The sequence below is a fragment of the Nomascus leucogenys genome, chromosome 19 (genome assembly GCF_006542625.1).
Source record: "Nomascus leucogenys isolate Asia chromosome 19, Asia_NLE_v1, whole genome shotgun sequence".
In the NCBI taxonomy this organism is placed as follows: domain Eukaryota; kingdom Metazoa; phylum Chordata; class Mammalia; order Primates; family Hylobatidae; genus Nomascus; species Nomascus leucogenys.
Window position 1 is genome coordinate 66,157,189 of NC_044399.1, and position 18,950 is coordinate 66,176,138.

Sequence of the window (18,950 nt, forward strand, 5' to 3'; positions counted from 1 at the left end):
CTTCCTTTGAAAGAGGCTCACAATCAATCCAGACTGAAAAGAGTAAATTATAACTTTCCAACAATTACAGCTTGGTCTGATCCCCTGTTGCAAGAGAGGCACCAGATACTTGTTATAGAACTGAATATTTTTACTAGAAGAATATTAATAATAAGCACCCATGGGTTGTGCTAAGTACCTTGCATGTATTCATGCTGAGTGATTAGAACAGTATGCATTCACTTAGTCCTCGCCACCCTCCTAGGAGCTGGGTACCCCTATCATCATCCTTTGTGCACATGGGGAGAGTAAGGTAGAGAGAGGTTAAGTTACTTTCCTAAGGTTCCCCAGATAATAGTGGCAGAGCTACAATTCAAATTCACAGTTCATGTTCTTATTTATTTTTTGCTTTTCTCAGCTATTTTAAAAAATCACTTTATTGTGGTATGATTGATACACAAAAAGCTGTACATATTTAACGCAGACGATGTGATGAGTTTAGAAAAAAGTATACACTTGTGAAATCATCACCACAATCTATGCATAAACCTACATATCACCTTCAAAGTTCCCTTCCATGCTCTTACTTATCATTGTTATTGTTGTTATTGTTGTTTTGTGCTAAGAACATCTGATGTAAGATTTATCTTCCCTCTTGCAATTTTTTTTTTTAAGAAAAAGGAAATCTTTCCATTTGTGACAACATGATGAACCTGGAGATTGTTATGCTAGGTGAAATAAGCCAGGCACAGAAGAACAAATCTGACATGATACCACTTACATGATGCAGCTAAAATAGTCAATTCACAGAAGCAGAGAGAGGAATTGAGGTTGCCAGTGGCTGGGGGAGGGAGCAATGGAAGGTATAGGTCAAAGGGTACAAAGTTTTGGTTATAAAAATGAGTAAGTCCAAGATGAATAAATCTTCTGTACAGGAAAGTTCCTATAGTAACAATACTGTATTGTATACCTAAAATTTGCTAACAGAGTCCATGTTCTTAACTGCCATACAATAATGCCTAATAGCTAGAGTCAGTTATAAGAGACTGGTGTGCATAATATTGAATATTTTTCTTTCCAGACAAACTATCTTTTATTTGGAGAAAAATAAGTAAAGAAAAAGGCTGGGAATACAAGAAGGGTTGGGGGATAGGATGCAAGGATATTCCAAGCCACATATCCCTTCTTCCAATCAACATGAGACTACAGCAGTCAACACTATGAGATAAATTCCACTTTGGTTTTCCAGTCCTAGATGCTAATTAGACTTTGGTCCAACCTTCTCTGGACAGCTTTGAGTTTCGCGGGTATGGAGATATGATGGTTAACTCTGGCCTGGTAGGGAGTGGTACATCCTTGTTCTAGAGGTTTTTAAGAAAACTGAAGGTTTTCCTTCCACTCAAGCTTCCAGAGCACAGCCTCCTTCTACCCCTTTCTCTACAAACACACAACCCGGCAAAGTAATGCATATATACCAGCAGTTGTTCAAACTCAGACACTGTATAAATTCCCAAGAAATCAAAGATACGTTCAGTAGCTCAAAAAGGAAAAGCTCCAAACACACCACGACCTCATGTATCTCACCCTGTGAGGTCTTGCTAGGAGGACTGATGTCTTTAGCAAAGTAATAGGTAGATGACTAAATAGTTTGCAGCTTTCAAGTCCATTCTAACATTTAGCTGTCCTGTCTACCAAATCTTTGCTAAAGGATCAGTTTTTGCTGCTACAGACTTCAATGTGGTCGTTGAACTCAACATATCTCCTTACCTGATCTTGGACCATTGCTCCGCCGAAAGCCCAGATGGCAGCAAACACAAAATAATGCTCATAAATTTCCTTAGGGCAGTCTGCAGGGATGTCCTCCATGGTCAGGAGACATTCCAGAAGGTGACACACCATCTGAATCATGCTCTGCTCTGGGATGGGAATGATCTTCTTAAACCTGCAAAGAGAGACCCAAGGGGATCTGAAACACAGAGGATATTCCATTCTGGTGGTGCTGTTGGACAGCTATGGAACCACTTGGTTTCAGTGGACTCACAGTCTGTCAAGTTCTTTGGGATGACAGATGACCAGAACGCCACTTAAGCCTTTATTCTCATCAGCTGTTCTCGTGCCAGCTTCCTTTGTAAGGAAGTAAGAGCCCAGAGCCCTCCTAAGGACTTTCTCATCTCCTTTCCTCTGACACCCTCCCCCTCCACACTTCTCTTTCTGTTGATCCGCTCTTAGTCCCTGGGGAACACAGGTGGCTGCAACAAGTCACTTTTTCGCTCATTTCACAACTTTCTGCAATTGTCAAAAAGCACCTAAACTGTAATCCCAGCACTTTGGGAGGCTGAGCAGGGAGGATCATGAGGTCAGGAGATCAAGACCACCCTGGCTAACACGGTGAAACCCCGTCTCTATTAAAAATATAAAAAATTAGCCAGGCGTGGTGGCGGGTGCCTGTAGTCCCAGCTACTCGGGAGGCTGAGGCAGAAGAATGGCGTGAACCCAGGAGACGGAGCTTGCAGTGAGCTGAGATCGGGCCACTGAATTCCAGCCTGGGTGACAGAGCGAGACTCCCTCTCAAAAAAAAAAAAAAAAAAAAAAAGCACCTAAAGACGCAATTTGGGTGCAACTCTGAGGCTTGCCCTTTTACCTTTTCACCTCAGAGGTTTCCTTCCATTGAAATCAACAAAAACACTTTTTCTGGGGCCAGGATCTTATCTGGGAAGTAGAGTGGACCAGGACAGATGGTTATTTTATGCAATCATGATGAACTGAATGGAGTTCTTCAACTGAAAATACACCTCTGTAACTCTGCCCTGGCCTGGTGTTTGCACTTTTAATCTTGGCTTTAGAGGCCTTAGTTGAAAGGCAGATATCAAGAGATGTGCAAAAGACATCCTATGCCCCGTGCAGCAGGAGCATGCACAAGCTCACACATACATGCTTTTCTTTCCATGAGTACCCTCATCACACCACATGTATATGCAGAGTACACCACGTACCCACACACTCAGCCCACATCGCCCCCTCCCACAGGATGAAGTGTTCATAGGCAGCATGGAGGCAGAGTCCATTTTCATAACAAATATAGCACTGTCAACGGACACCTTAACAGTCATTTCCCAGCACTGAACCTGAGAGTTGCACAGCACGCCATTCACTTTTTAGCGTTTGTGCTGGTTTTGAATCTAATTGCAATTCTTACAACAAACACTATGACGGTTTTAGAGTCTAGTAATCTAGGTATTACTTCCATGAGTGACGAGAAGACTGGCTCCTCGATGGGTGTTCCCTCATTTGTTTGATGTGTATTTGTAACAGACGGATATAACACAACTCTCTTGGGCCCAGTGCTGGATATGCCACCAAGAGGATAGGTGCCAACTGCCCTTCCATTCCAAACAGAGATTCCAGACAACTTAGGTGGCACTCGCAGAGGGTTTTGCAATCCTGGCTTCTCACCCTTTCAAGAGTACAGAGGACAAAGTGGGAGATGCTGGAAGGCCTGGAAATTAGCAATCAGAATACTAGAGAGAGCTCTGGGTAGGCAATGAGTGTCCCCTCCTGCACAGGGAAGGCAGCTGCTTTCCCCTAATAGCCAGGGAAAGGGGCTTCAGTAGGGTTACTCCAAGTTGGTGAAGGGCTGTTGCCTGGAAAACCCCCGAGACTTGCTGATCTCCCAGTGGAGAGTGGGGAGGTACCTTGCGGGGGCAGCCTGTGCTCCAGTTTGTCAAAGCAGAGAAGGGGCAAGCGTCTCCTGGAATCCAGGTGTGGGCTGTGTGCGGCAGGGTTTTTCTGAGTGCTTGGCTAAGGGATAAGGTGAGGCAGATGGGGTTTGTGTAGGAGCGGGACCTGACTGGCTAGAGAAGCAGTTACTTTCTTCCAGAATAACAGATGAAAGATTTCCAGTGATGGGAAGGAGCCAAGGAGCTCCCAAAAACTATCAAAGAGAAGTCAGATTTCCCCTCTTCTCTCCACCCCCCTTTTACACCAGTGGGTCAGAAGTCATAGCCAGGGAGTAGGTCACTGGCAGAGAAAGGAGAGAAGTCAAAAACACGCCCCTTTCTCACTGCAGTCCTGAGCTGAGGCGGGTGGGACAGAAGCCTCCATTATGAATGGAGTTTGTTTCTTTATATTTTCACTGGACTAACACACACATGTATGTATGACTGTGTGACTAGAAGTGATCAGATGCCTTTTTATTACAGAAAAGTCACAGACCCTGACCTAGATCTCATGCAGGGGCAGGAGAAGAACTAGTCACATATAATGGTTTTCAAGGAACAGTAGGAAATAAAATAAAGCTGCTTTATAATTGCCCCTTATGGGCCTGCTTATTTAATAAAAAATTATTATCTGTTGACATGACACGGCTTTGTAGTGACAGGGCCACATGAAGCTGGCATTATAACACTGTGAGTGTATAAAATAGAATAAGCCGCAGCTCCCTCATTGGCAGGATGGCTGTGAGAATGAAAAGACATTGGCCGGGCGCAGTGGCTTATGCCTGTAATCCCAGCATTTTGGGAGGCCAAGGCAGGCGGATCAGGAGGTCAAGAGATCGAGATCATCCTGGCCAATATGGTGAAACCCCGTCTCTACTAAAAATACAAAAAAAAAGCTAGGCATGGTGGCACGCGCCTGTAGTGCCAGCTACTCGGGAGGCTGAGGCAGGAGAATCTCTTGAACCCGGGAGGCAGAGGTTGCAGTGAGCCGAGATCGCGCCACTGCACTCCAGCCTGGGCTACAGAGTGAGACTCTGTCTCAAAAAAAAACAAAGAAAAGACATTACACCCAGAGTGAGCACCCACAATTGAGAGTTCTGGGGAGAGTTGCCTCTGGATAGACTTAATACAGTCAGAATATTCAAAGCTGTTTCAAAGGCTTGTGCACGCACCGGCACACATGCACACACAAAGACACATGAGTTTGCTGTCTCTTGTTCTAAATGCCCAGAGTGAGAAATAGCAGTCTTTTAGTTAAAGGATATATGGGACAAGTGTCCCAGGAAAATCCTAAAGGACGGGGATGCAAAGGAAAAGAAATTATTTTATCAAAAAGATACCTGCACTTGTATGTTTATTGCAGCACTATTCACAATAGCGACGTCATGGAATCAACCTGAGTTTCCATCAATGGATGATTGAATTTAAAAGGTGGCATAGGCTGGGTGCAGTGACTTATACCTATAATTTCAGCACTTTGGGACACTGAGGCAGGCAGATCACCTGAGGTCAGGAGTTTGAGACCAGCCTGGCCAACATGGCGAAACCCCGTCTCTACTAAAAATACAAAAAATAGGCTGGGTGCGGTGGCTCACGCCTGTAATCCCAGCACTTTGGGAGGCCGAGGTGGCCAGATCATGAGATCAAGAGATCAAGACCATCCTGACCAACAGGGTGAAACCCCATCTCTACTAAAAATACAAAAAATTAGCTGGGCGTGGTGGCACGTGTCTGTAGTCCCAGCTACTTGGCAGGCTGAGGCAGGAGAATCGCTTGAACCCAGGAGGCAGAGGTTGCAGTGAGCTGAGATCATGCCACTGCACTCCAGCCTGGGCTACAGAGCAAGACTCTGACAAAAAAAAAAAAAAAAAAAATTAGCTGGGCATGGTAATGCACACTTGTAATCCCAGCTACTCCAAAGGCTGAGGCAGAAGAATCACTTGAATCCAGGAGGTGGAGGTTGCAGTGAGCCAAGATCGCATCACTGCACTCCAGCCTGGGTGACAGAGCAAGAAAATGACTCAAAAACAAAAAAAAAGTGGTGTGTATATATATCTATGTATATCACATGGAATGCTAAAGTCATAAAAAAAAGAATGAAATCATGTCTTTTGTAGCAACATGCATGGAACTGGAGTCCATTATCCTTAGTGAAATGACTGCGAAACAGATAGTCAAAAACTGCATGTTCTCACTTATAAGTGGGAGCTAAACAGTAGGTATATATGGAAATATAGAGTGAAATAATAAACACCAGAGACTCCAAAAGGTGGGAGGGTGGCAGGGGGGTGAGGGTTGAAATACTCCATTGGATACAATGTATGCTATTCAGGTGGTGGGTACACTAAAGGGCCAGACTTCACCACTACGCCATATATCCCTGTAACACAACTGCACTTCTATCCCTAAATCTATACAAATAAAACTTTAAAAAACATTTTAAAACTCAAAAAAAAAAAAAAAAAAAGAACAGGGATAGATTATTTTCCTAAAACCTTACCCTTCTCTGGTTTTCTAACTCTTGGCTGCCCTAGTCCATCTGTGATATTAACTACTGTTTCCCACTTCCAGACTTTGTTAGCTACACGGGCTGCTTTAGCCCATTACATCCCAAGGCCACAGAGCCCATGGGCCATCCACGGACTGAAAGCTTTTCAAAGGCTTATACAAATGTTGAGTTGGAATAATAATTATTGACCCTGAAATAGAAAAACTATGAAATCAAAAGTAATGTTTCATTAGACAACGAAAATAGACCACAATGTCACCTACTTGACTGCAACTCAATTCTTAGGTATACAAAATTCACTTTGAACGTGAGTGGATTTTTTGGGGTGTGGGGTGGGGCATGTGGAATGACAGCACCTGGCGCCCTCTTGCAGTGTTGTTTCCTGCAGTCTGAAGTGCTCCCTTCCCCTTGGCCTCCATGCTTGCAAACCATTGGAGGCACAATCATATCCCATGCTTGACAAGCCAAGGAAGAAAGAGGCAGGGATCAACTTCAATGATGGACTTTAGTTTCCGGGAAACATAATCCTGACCCTAGATTGTGGCATCTTCATGGGGCTCTGAGTCACGTCGCCTTCACAGCACCAGCCTCAGGGGCCCATTCTTGCCTCCACTATGGGGATGGGTGTCAGATTCACAGAATGATGCATCAAATGGCAACAACAACCATAAAAAGAGTGTAAAACAAAAGCAGCTTCCAAACATGGGCAGCTCCCTGTGCTGACACAGATAGTATTCTCGCTGTAATAAGTATCCTCTTGGTCAAGAGTGATTAACCTCTTGCTTAGTGATAAGTGGTCAGGGCTTGTTGCTCTTACTTTTACAAACCGATAAGAGGAAAAGTAAACTCACAATATCCAGCAGGGCGGGACTGTCAGATGGTACGTTAAACCCACATTATCTGGGCCGTGAACACACACAGCCAGGGACAGGGAGTGGGCCCCACAGGTCACCAATAAGTACCGTTTTCACCCCTAGGTCTGTTGATCTGGCCTGTGGATTACTTATTACAAATGCAGAGCTGCTTGCCCTGTACACAGAAGGATCTGAGTCTCTGGATTGTAATCTGATACTACAACCCGCAGCCTCCTTCAGATATATCCACGTGGCACTCACGAAAGGGACTTTCAATCTTCCTCCTCTTCACTCACCTCACTTCATGCCTGAGCTGACAACAGGCATCCCACGGCCATCCTAATGTGTGTCCCCTCTGCCATCTGCCATGCCTGGAGGGGACTGCTCTGGAAACATCTGACTTTGGGGCAGGACAGAACATCAGCAGGACACCAGGTATGAACCCATGGGCTTTTTATTGCTTCCTTAACTCTCTATCTTTCTTATTTCTTGGCCTACCTGGTTCTGAGTGTGTCTAAGCAGGTTGGAATATACTTGTCAAACAAAATGGTTAGGTTGGCTCTCTCTGTCTGGATTCCCCTCTTGTCAATCCAGCTGCTCACTGGAGGGTTCCATCCCAAGTCTGCTGGGTTGATGTACAAGATCCCTGTGAGCACAGAGAATACAGTTTAGTGAATATTCCATATACATCATTATATTTTTTTACCCCAGGGAGTTATTTTCTCTTTTTGGAAAATGTACAGAAGACTGGACTGAAAAGAAAAGGAGATTTGTCTGAGATGTGAGAGGGTAAATGGGTTTGCTATTGAGGACCAACTCCAACGGACTAGTGATAGATGGATGGGGAGCAGCTTTGAGAATCCCAAGGCCAAGCTCAGGCTCAGGAGGAAAGAAGGCTGTGACAGATTAGCAATACTTGTCATGGGAATGTGCGGGTATGCAGTGGGTTGATTGGTGGTCCCCCAAAAGTCAAGGCCATGTCCTGACCCCTGGAACCTGCCAATGTGATCTTATTTAGAAAAAGGGTCTTTGCAGGCTGGGCACAGTGGCTCACGCCTGTAATCCCAGCACTTTGGGAGGCTGAGGCGGACAGATCACCTGAGGTCAGGAGTTCAAGATCAATCTGGCCAGTATGGTGAAACCCCGTTTCTACTAAAAATACAAAAATTAACTGGGCATGGTGGCACACGCCTGTAATCCCAGCTACTCGGGAGGCTGAGGCAGAAGAATGGCTTGAACCCGGGAGGCAGAGGTTGCAGTGAGCCAAGATCGTGTCACTGTACTCCAGCTTGGGCAACAGAGCGAGACTCTGTCTCAAAAAAAAAAAAAAAAAAAAAAAGAAAAGAAAAGAAAAGAAAAAAGAAAAAGAGTCTTTGCAGATGCAATTAAGTTAAAGATGCTGAGATGAGACTATCCTGGGTTATCTGGGTGGAACATTTATAAGTGTCCTAATAACAGACAGAGGGGAGAGACACACACAGAAAAGAAGGCCACAGGAAGAAGCCAGAGACTGGCATTATGGACCCACAAGCCAAGGAACACCCAAGCTGGGAGATGCAAGAAAACATTCTCCCCTAAAGCCTTTAGAGGAAGCACAGCCCTGCTGACCTTGATTTTGGATGTCCGACTTCCAGAAATGTGAGAAAATATATTTCTGTTGCTTTAAAAGCCCCAAGTTTGTGGAAATTCGTTAGTCTTGTTAGAGCATCCCTAGGATGGGACAGACAACTCTCCTGGCCTGTGTGCACCAATTTTAGCAGAGGTTCTTGAAAGGGAACGTAATATTATGGTAGAGGCCAAACAAGATCTCTTTTTAAATTATTTATTTTATTTTTGCTATTTATTTCCTTTTATTTTATTATTAAACAGCTTTATTGGAGTATAATTGATATATAAAAAGCTGTACATATTTAATGTATACTATTTGGTTTATTGGAGTATAATTGATATATAAAAAGCTGTACATATTTAATGTATACTATTTGGTTAATTTGGACATATGCATACACCAGTGAAACCATTATTGCAATCAAGGTAATAAACATCCATCACCTCCAAAAGTGTGTGTTTGTGTGTGTGTGTGTGTTAAGAACACTTAACATGAGATCTATCCTCTTAATTTTTTGTATCTTTTTTTGTAGTAATGGGGTTTTGGTATGTTGCCTAGGCTGGTCTCAATCTCCTGGGCTCAAGCTGTCTGCCGAACCCAGCCTCCTAAAGTTCTGGGATGATAGGTGTGAGCCACCGAGCCTGCCCCAACAATTTTTTTAAGTGCACCCTACAGTATTGCTAACTATAGGCACTGTGTTGTACAGCAGGTCTCTAGAACTTACTCATCCTGCAGAAGCGAAATTTTGTACCCATTGACCAACATCTGCCCCTTCCCCCAACCCTCACCTTTGGCAACTGACATTCTACTCCCTGCTTCTTTAAGTTTGATTTTGCCACACAATTTTTTAAAAAAATCTTCCAGTCTCTGTTAACAAATTTGTTCAGTGGATACAGAGGAAACTTAAGAGATAGAGTTGCAATTTTGCACCAGGAGTTAGTGAGAAACAGTGATATTTGGTCATCTCCATTGACGTGGAGGCTAGAACTGGCCTAAAAGTAGCCTAAGTTGGACACTTCTGTGCAGAGGATAGTTGTGCAGCTCAAAAGCTATTTCCCTTCTTATTACCACATTTCCAAATTCACAAAACCACACGTGAGGCTCCTGGCTCCCATGTGGAGATTCCTTCTGAGCCAGCAAAACTACGTGTGAAGCGAGAGGCACCTCCCTATGTGGAGTAGCTTTGTGGTTCTTCCCTTCTTGAGCCGTACCTGCTCTAGAGACAGTTGCTGGAGTGGCTGTGCGCAGGTGGCTGATCTCAAAGAGGAGCTTCATGGTGGGGTTCAGAGGAATCCGCTCATTGCTGGCCAATGTCAGCACCTGGAGACAACAGGGAAGGGCATGCCAGTGAGGAAGGAGGGAGGTGCCTTGCCAGCCTGTGGGGATTTGCTGATTATTATTGGTTTGGTTGGGATTATGGATAATTATTTCCTTCATATGGTTTGGCTGTGTCCCCACCCAAATCTCATCTTGAATTGTAGCTCCCATAATTCCCATGTGTTGTGGGAGGGACCTGGTGGGAGATAACTGAATCATGGGAGTGGTTCCCCCATACAGTTCTTATGGTTGTGAGTGAGTTTCACAAGATCTGATGGTTTTTTTTTTTTGACAGAGTCTTGCTCTGTCACCCAGGCTGGAGTGTGGTGGCACTATCTCGGCTCACTGCAAGATCTGCCTCCTGGGTTCATGCCATTCTCCTGCCTCAGCCTCCCAAGTAACTGGAACTACAGGCACCCACCATGATGCCTGGCTAATTTTTTGTATTTTTAGTAGAGACGGGGTTTCACTGTGTTAGCCAGAATGGTCTCGATCTCCTGACCTCATGATCCGCCCTCCTGGGCTTCCCAAAGTGCTCACAGGCGTGAGCCACCGCACCCAGTAGATCTGATGGTTTTATACGGGGAAATCCTTTTCACTTGGCTCTCATTCTGTCTTGTCTGCTGCCATGTAAGATGTGCCTTTCACCTTCTGCCATGATTGTAAGGCCTCCTCATTTACATGGAACTGTGAGTCCATTAAACCTCCTTTTCTTTATAAATTACCCAGTCTCTGGTATGTCTTTATCAGCAGCGTGAAAATGAATACATTCCTTCTTTGTGATGATTAGTGTTTTCTAAATTTTCTATAGTAATCCTCTCTCTTTCTTCCTATGCACTCTCCACCACCACCCCTGTGTGTGTGTGTGTGTGTGTGTGTGTGTGTGTTGAATCAGACAAAAAAAGTTATTTAAATAGTTTAAGTTGATGTTGATGATTTGAATGAACTAGACTATATTGGAGCAATGGAACTCTTAAAAGAAAAGAACTTACATTTCATATTAATACTGTTCCTTTTATAGTAGTACCTCATGAAAGATTCCTACAAAAAGAATTACAAAACCCTGCTTAAATAAATCAGAGATTACACAAACAAATGGAAAAATATCCCATGTTCATGGATAGGAAGAATCAAACTCATTAAAATGACCATATTGCCCAAAACAATTTATGGATTCAATGCCATTCCTACTAAATTACCAATGACATTCTTCACAGAACTAGAAAAAACTATTTTAAAATTCATATGGAACCAAAAAAAGAGCCAGAATAGCTAAGGCAATCATAAGCAAAAAAAAAAAACAAAGCTGGAGGCATCATGTTACCTGACTTCAAACTATACTACAGGGCTACAGTAACCAAAACAGCATGGTACTGGTACAAAAACAGACACACAGATCAATGGAATAGAATAGAGAGCCCAGAAATAAGGCCGCACACCTATGACCATCTGATCTTCAACAAAGCTGACAAAAACAAGCAATTGGGGAAGCCTACTTAATACATGGTGCTGGGATAACTGGCTAGCCATATGTGGAAGACTGAAACTGGCCCCCTTCTTTACATGATATACAAAGATTAACTCAAGAGGATTAAAAACTTAAATGTAAAATCCAAAACTATAAAAGCCCTGGAAGACAACCTAGGCAATACCATCTTGGCCATAAGAATGAGCAAAGATTTAATGACAAAGATGCCAAAAGCCACTGCAACAAATGCAAAATTGACAACTGGAATCTAATTAAACTAAAGAGCTTCTGACAGCAAAAGAAATGATCAATAGAGTGAACAGACAACCTAAAGAATGGGAAAAATATTTGCAAACTATACATCTGACAAAGGTCTAATATCCAGCATCTATAAGGAACTTAAGCAAATTTATGAGAAAAAAACAAACACCACCATTAAAAAGTGGGCAAAGAACATGAACAGACACTTTTCTAAAGATGACACTTTTTGTGGCCAAAAAGCATATGAAAAAAATCTCAACATCACTGATTATTAGAGAAATGCAAATCAAAACCACAATGAGATTCCATCTCACACCAGTCAGAATTGCTATTATTAAAATGTCAAAAAAAGAACAGATGCTGGTGAGGTTGTGGAGAAAAGGAAACACATTTATACACTGTTGGTGGGAGTTTAAATTAGTTTAACCATTGTGGAAAGTGGTATGGTGCCTCCGCAAAAACAGAAATAGTGTTTGACCCAGCTATTTCATTACTGGACATATATCCAGAGGAATATAAATCATTCTACTATAAAGACAAATGCACGCAAATGTTTATTGCCACACTCTTCACAATGGCAAAGACATGGAACCAACCTAAATGCCCATCAATGACAGATTGGATAAAGAAAATGTGGTACATACACACCATGGAATACTATGCAGCCATAAAAAGAATGAGATCATGTTTTTTTTGGGGGGGAACATGAATGGAGCTGGAGGCCATTACCTCAGCAAACTAACGCAGGAACAGAAGACCAAATGCTACATGTTCTCATTTATAAATGGAAGCTAAATGATGAGAACTCGTGAACACAAAGAAGGAAACAACAGACAGGACACTGGAGCTCTCTTGAGGGTGCAAGGTAGGAGGAGGGAGAGGTGCAGAAAATGTAACTATTGGGTACTGAACTTAGTACCTGGGTGATGAAATAATGTGTACAACAAACCCCTGTGACACGAGTTTGCCTACGTAACAAAACTGCACATGTACCCTCAAACCTAAAATAAAAGTGGATAAAACAATCAAGTATTCTCTCCAGGAGAGCATACTTTTATTCTAACAGTCCTGTAAACGTCAAAGGCATTTTAAAACTTGTAATCTGGACATGGTCTCTGAACAAGCTTACAAACAGCACCAGCTTAACAGCCACCAGCTAGTTTTTGGAGACAGAGTTTCGCTCTTGTTGCCCAGGCTGGAGTGCAATGGCACGATCTCGGCTCACTGCAACCTCTGCCTCCCGGGTTCGAGCAATTATCCTGCCTCAGCCTCCTAAGTAACTGGGATTACAGGCGCCTGCCACAATGCCCAGCTAATGTTTTGTATTTTTTGTAGAGATGGGGTTTCACCATGTTGGCCAGGCTGGTCTTGAACTCCTGACCTCACGTGATCTGCCCGCCTTGGCCTCCCAGGGTGCTGGGACTACAGAGTTTTCATTGTTTATAAAAAATAAAATATCCTCTCAATGGAACAATATTTGCCACCATGAAAGATGTTTGACAGGCTTGGAATGTTTCTGATCTTCAATATCCTTATTCTAGAAAAGCACAAAAAGAAAAAGAAAAAAGATGTGAATAAATGACTTAAGACTGCTTTGAACTCTAAATACTAAAGAGTCTATGTGCAGAACAGAACAAAGAACACTCTGATGGAAATTATAATAATGCTAAAACTGGTGTGAGCCATGGCAGTACCACTGATGCAAGCAAAAGTTGCTGCTGGGACTGTATCAGTGTGGAGATGTGTAGTAAAGATGCTGATGATAGTTCCTTACTCTGAGCTGGCCATCATGTGGAATCTAGATTTGCAAGTATGCCTGCCACACTGGGTGACTGGTTTCACAGATGATTAGACATGATCTAGGGATATCCCCCAATTTCATACCTTGTTATCATCCATGACAGTATTCAGGGACTCAATCCACATTGGATCTATGTCGCCATCCAGTAAAATCCACTTGGGCCCATCGTGGGTGATGTTGGCAAGCTCCCGCATGATGGAAGAGAACAATCCTAAAAGGAACCACTGATACCTTATTTTCCATTTCTTCATTAATCCTCTTTCACTTAAACACAGCTTTCCCCCTTTAGCTACGACACACAGAAGGGGGCGTACGTGGAACATGCAAAGGCAGATCAGACCTGGTTTTATTTTTATTTTATTTTACTTTACTTTTTTTTAGATGGACGCTTGCTCTGTTGCCAGGCTGGAGTGCAGTGGTGCGATCTCAGCTCAATGCAACCTCTGCCTCCCAGGTTCAAGCGATTCTCCTGCCTCAGCCTCCTGAGTAGCTGGAACTAGAGGTGTGTGCCACCACGCCCAGCTAATTTTTTTGTATTTTTAGTAGAGATGTGGTTTCACCATGCTGGCCAGGATGCAGACCTGGTTTTATATCTTGCTTTGCAAAAACCTGGCAGTGCCCAGGGTCCATTCTTCCTGTGCTTTAGTCTAACTTTTCATAACATTAACAAGAACAAGAACAACTCTTGATAGTATAAGCTTTTTAAATGACAAAGTGGATCATTTCAGCAAGTAACTATGACATGATGAAACTACATTAAACTTTTTAAGGTAGAGTTTTCATGCTTTGTAATTGCAGTCTTGGCGAATCTTGCCAAACACAAGCTTTGGAAAGAGGCTCATCTAATTCTAATTGTCATTACCTGAAATTTATATATTAATTTGGGCAGAATTGATTTTTATGATATTAAACTTCCCTAGTTAATAGTATGGTACGTCTGTTCATTTATTCACATATGGTCTTATGTCCCTAATACATTTTTACAGATTTTAAAATATATGTGTTTGGTTAAATGTGTTCCTAAATATCTCATGATTTTTATTGCTACTGTGAAACAAATTTTCTCCTCCTGCACTTCAATTTTTAGTTGACTTGCCAGTATTGAGAAAAGTTACCAAATTTTGTGTATTTATTTTATGTTCGGTTGCCTTTAATGAACTTTCTTGTTAATTCTAGTAATTTTTCAGTAATGTCTCATACATTTTCTAGATATAAAGTTGCATAATAAACAAAACAATAATTTCTCTCCTTTCCTCTAATTTATTTTTCTTTCCTCCAATTTATACCATCTATTTCATTTTCTTGTCCTATTACATTTTCTAGAACCCCATGTTGACAATAGGCATCCCTAACTTGTTCCTTATTTTTCATGGAAATTTACTGTATCATTATTCAGAATGACTTTGTTTTCATTTCAGCTTTAGGTGCAGAGCATTTATTATATTTCAGGGGTTTCCTTCTATTCCTACTTTACTTAGAATTTTCTATTAGGAATGAATTGCATTTTAAGTATCTTTTTAGTGATCAAATGATTTTCCCCTTTAGTTTGTTAATGTTTTATGTTAATACTGTTAAAAACAATTGCTCTATCCCTACATTCCTGAAATAGGTTTTACTTGGTCAAAGGGTATTATTTTTGAGATACTGTTTGATTCTACTTACCGATATTTTATTAATTTTGTGTCTATATTAATGAGTAACATTGGGTTTTTTTGGCTCCACATAAAAGTTGATATCAATATTATTCTTGCTCTATAAGATAATTTGAGTTATCTTTTCATAATTTTGAAATTATCTGTTTTTTGCTCTACTCTTTTTTAACTTTTCCTTTTCACTAGTTTACTCAATTTTTCTACTTCTTAATGAAGAAATTTTATTAATTTATATTTTACTAGGGGTTCATTTATTTCTTTTAGTTTTTCAAGTATGTGTCATCAATTAAATATTTTCTTCTACTTTAGTCTTGTCTGTTAATTATATGTATTTTTACTCTTTTTTCCCATTAATCACTCTCACAATAGACTTATCTTACTGGTCTTTACAGCGAACCAATATTTACATTTATTTATCTTTTATATAATCTGTTTGTGTTCCTCCTAGTGACTAATTTCAGCTTTTATCTTTATCAGTTCCTTTTCTGTCATTTTTAGTTTGAATAATTTCTTATGATGAATATTAACTTCCTTTACTTCCAGCCTACCTTTTATAATAAAGTGAGTTTAAAAAGTTTTCCCTTAGAGGTTTTAGATGGAGCCCATAGGTTTTCTTGTATGAAGTATTTTTTTATTGCATCCTAGAGAGGTTTGCAATTAAATTTCCTTTTTGATACAGGAATTAAGAGAACATTTCTTGATTTGCAAGTAGTAAAATAATTTTTGGTGACTTTCTTGCTTTTTGTTTCTAATTCTATTCCATTATTATCAGAGAATGTGACCTGTAAATTGATATTGTTGAATTCATTATAGCTTTCTCTGTAGCCAATTACATTTTTAATTTTTGGAAATGTTACATGAACCAACCAGGAAAGGAATACCTTCTATTTATGGGATAAAAAGTTCTATAACTTTGTATTATACTGAGTTTAGTGATATACTTGCCAATTCCTTTATGTACTTATTTTTCTGTTTACTGGAGTGAATTTTGAAAATAAAAAACAGATAACAAATAAATACATGAAATTAAAACAACCTGTTAATTTGTATTCTTTTAAAGTTATCCTAATTTTTTTTTTTTTTTTGGTAGACATGGGGTCTCACTATGTTGCCTAGGCTGGTCTCAAATTCCTGGCCTCAAATGATCTTCCCATCTTGGCCTCCCAAAGCACTGGGATTATAGGAATGAGCCACTGTGCCTGGCCCCTAAATACATTTTAAAGGCTATATTCCATTTACTTCAAAGTTACCTTGTTCAGTGAACACAGACTTGTGATTATTATACCTTCCCTGTCAATTTTCCCAAATTTAATGTATAAATCTAATAAAATTTTAACTAGAATTCAGACTTAAAATGTTTGAATTATATTATTGAGCTTATATTTAATATGAAAAAAGAAGTGCTTGAGACAAGACAATAAAATTACAAAAGATTACTAAGGAGGGACTTACCTCATTGGATATTAAAATACATTATAAAATGATTGTAACTGAAATAAAATGACATTAGTCTAGGATTAGATAAAGAGGTGAGCCAAACAGAATAGAAAGACCAGAATCAGATCTCAATATACATATGCAATTTAATAAATGACGAGCTGGTGCTTAAATTCAGAGGGAAAGGATAGTTTACTTAATAAATGGTACGGTTACAATCAATTATCCATCTGGAAGGAAATAAAGTTGATTCTGTACCCTACCTCATACTAAGCCCCCACATAAATTCCAGATGGATAAAAAATGTTAACGTAAAAAGAATCTTAGATCAGCAGCTGAAGAATGATAAACTAATATAAATCCCAGATGCTAAAAAGACTAGACAGGCATAATTTCCTTTGTTAAAAAGAGCATGAGAGAATAAAGTGTCTATAGACAAAGAATAGGTTGGGGAAACATTAGCAATGCATGTGACAGATAAGGGGTTAATATCTTTGATATATTAAAAAACTCTTAGACCAGCGTGGTGGCTCACACCTGTAATCCCAGCACTTTGGGAGGCCGAGGCGGGAGGATCATGAGGTCAGGAGATCGAGACCATCCTGGCTGACACGGTGAAACCCTGTCTCTACTAAAAATACAAAAAATTAGCTGGGCATGGTGGCAGGCACCTGTACCCCCAGCTACTCGGGAGGCTGAGGCAGGAGAATGGCATGAACCTGGGAGGCAGAGCTTGCAGTCAGCTGAGATCATGCCACTGCACTCCAGCCTGGGTGACAGAGTGAGACTCTGTCTCAAAAAAAAAAAAAAAAAAAAACTCTTAAAAATTGATAAGAAAAACAGGAAATAAAATCACAAAAGAGCAAATTACTAAGATCAATAAGAAGGAAAGATGCTAAGTCTCATTAACAGCAAAATAAAAATTAGACTCTGGTTGTTAAATCCTTGTGTTCTAGACCTCAGATGAAAGCTCCTAAATTAGAGAAATCCAGAGAGCTTGACCCGGATGTGGTCAGACACTGAAACATCAGGAAGAAGCTGAGATTTCCTTATTCCAGAAGCTACACAGGTTTTAGAAAGAGGTCCTCCTTATCAGCTCAGGGACCTCTTTTTTTCCCCCTCAACTTTCTTTTCTGCTGTCTTCCAGTGCCAAACGACCCTTTACAGTGTCTATAGGTGAAGTTTAGTTCTTTGAAGGTAAGGCTGAGATCAGCACCCAGCAAACACAGAGTTGGGGGTCTCTGAATCACTGTAGAAAGGAATATGGCTCTAGGGGCCCTCTTGAGATTGAATGGATAATCATCAGGGGCCTGGCGTGGGCACAAGGTTCTGTAGCATGCAGCTTCCCCATCACTGCTGGGGCAACACCAAACAGGGGAGTCGTGCCCTTTGTAGGATGCCAGACTGCACCACTTCTTTGGGAATGAGCCATGGGCTTCCCTACCCAACACATACTTGAAGTCTACTGCCAGGCAGCATTAACACTCTACACCACGGCTCGTACCCCAGAGTCAGTGAACTACAGCTGAATGCCTGTGTTGCTTTATCTTATTTATTTATTTATTTAAGACGGAGTCTTTCTTTGTCACCCAGGCTGGAGTGCAGTGGCATGATCTCGGCTCACTGCAACCTCCACTTCCCGGGTTCAAGCGATTCTTCTGCCTCAGTCTCCTGAGCAGCTGGGACTACAGATGTGCGCCACCACGCCCAGCTAATTTTCTTTCTTTTTTTTTTTTGTATTTTTAGTAGAGACGGGGTTTCACCATATTGGCCAGGCTGGTCTCGAACTCCTGACCTCGTGATCCACCCACCTCTGCTTCCCAAAGTGTTGGGATTACAGACGTGAGCCACCGCGCCCAGCCTGCTTTATCCTCTTTAAATGCACTCTCTAAAAGGTAGCTGGAAGAGGTCCCCAAGGAGGGAGAACATCTGAAAAACTGAAGTTCCCCTGCAAGCCAAAATTGGTCTCTCCCTTTGTACTGGCTTTTTTATCTCCTTCTGCGGTCCCAATCAGATCAGTCCAATGTTCACTTCTGCAATTCACCCAACTGCATCCCAGCTCGCCACAGGGACTCTGAGGCTAGCAGAGACTTTCTCCTGGGAGAATCCCACTCTTACCATCCTTCCATTCTCGTGTGGCTGGATTGATGATGCCAAAGAGCTCATCATTTGTGACTGCTTTGGGATTGAGGTCAGTCCAGACAGGGCGCCGTTTCATGATCTGATAGGTCTTGTGCAAGGACCTCAGCACCTGTGACTTGCCGGTACCAGCGCCACCCACCACAAATACAGAGTGCCGCACAGCCAGGAGCTCCTCCAGCTGGACCACCTGGGGAGGCAGGAAATT

The 18,950-nt window shown here is 41.6% G+C and overlaps 1 protein-coding gene across 1 annotated transcript in view; it reads right to left on the reverse strand.

Annotated features, from left to right (window-relative positions):
• The window catches only part of DNAH9 (dynein axonemal heavy chain 9), a 377,489-nt gene that overhangs the window by 206,409 nt on the left and 152,130 nt on the right, over window positions 1-18,950 (reverse strand). Inside the window, exons 32-36 of the mRNA XM_030799425.1 lie at window positions 18,722-18,932; window positions 13,598-13,725; window positions 9,879-9,987; window positions 7,557-7,704; window positions 1,747-1,921 (exon numbers count right to left, since the gene is read on the reverse strand). Coding sequence (XP_030655285.1) covers window positions 1,747-1,921; window positions 7,557-7,704; window positions 9,879-9,987; window positions 13,598-13,725; window positions 18,722-18,932 — 771 coding nt within the window. The remainder of the gene's footprint in view (window positions 1-1,746; window positions 1,922-7,556; window positions 7,705-9,878; window positions 9,988-13,597; window positions 13,726-18,721; window positions 18,933-18,950) is intronic.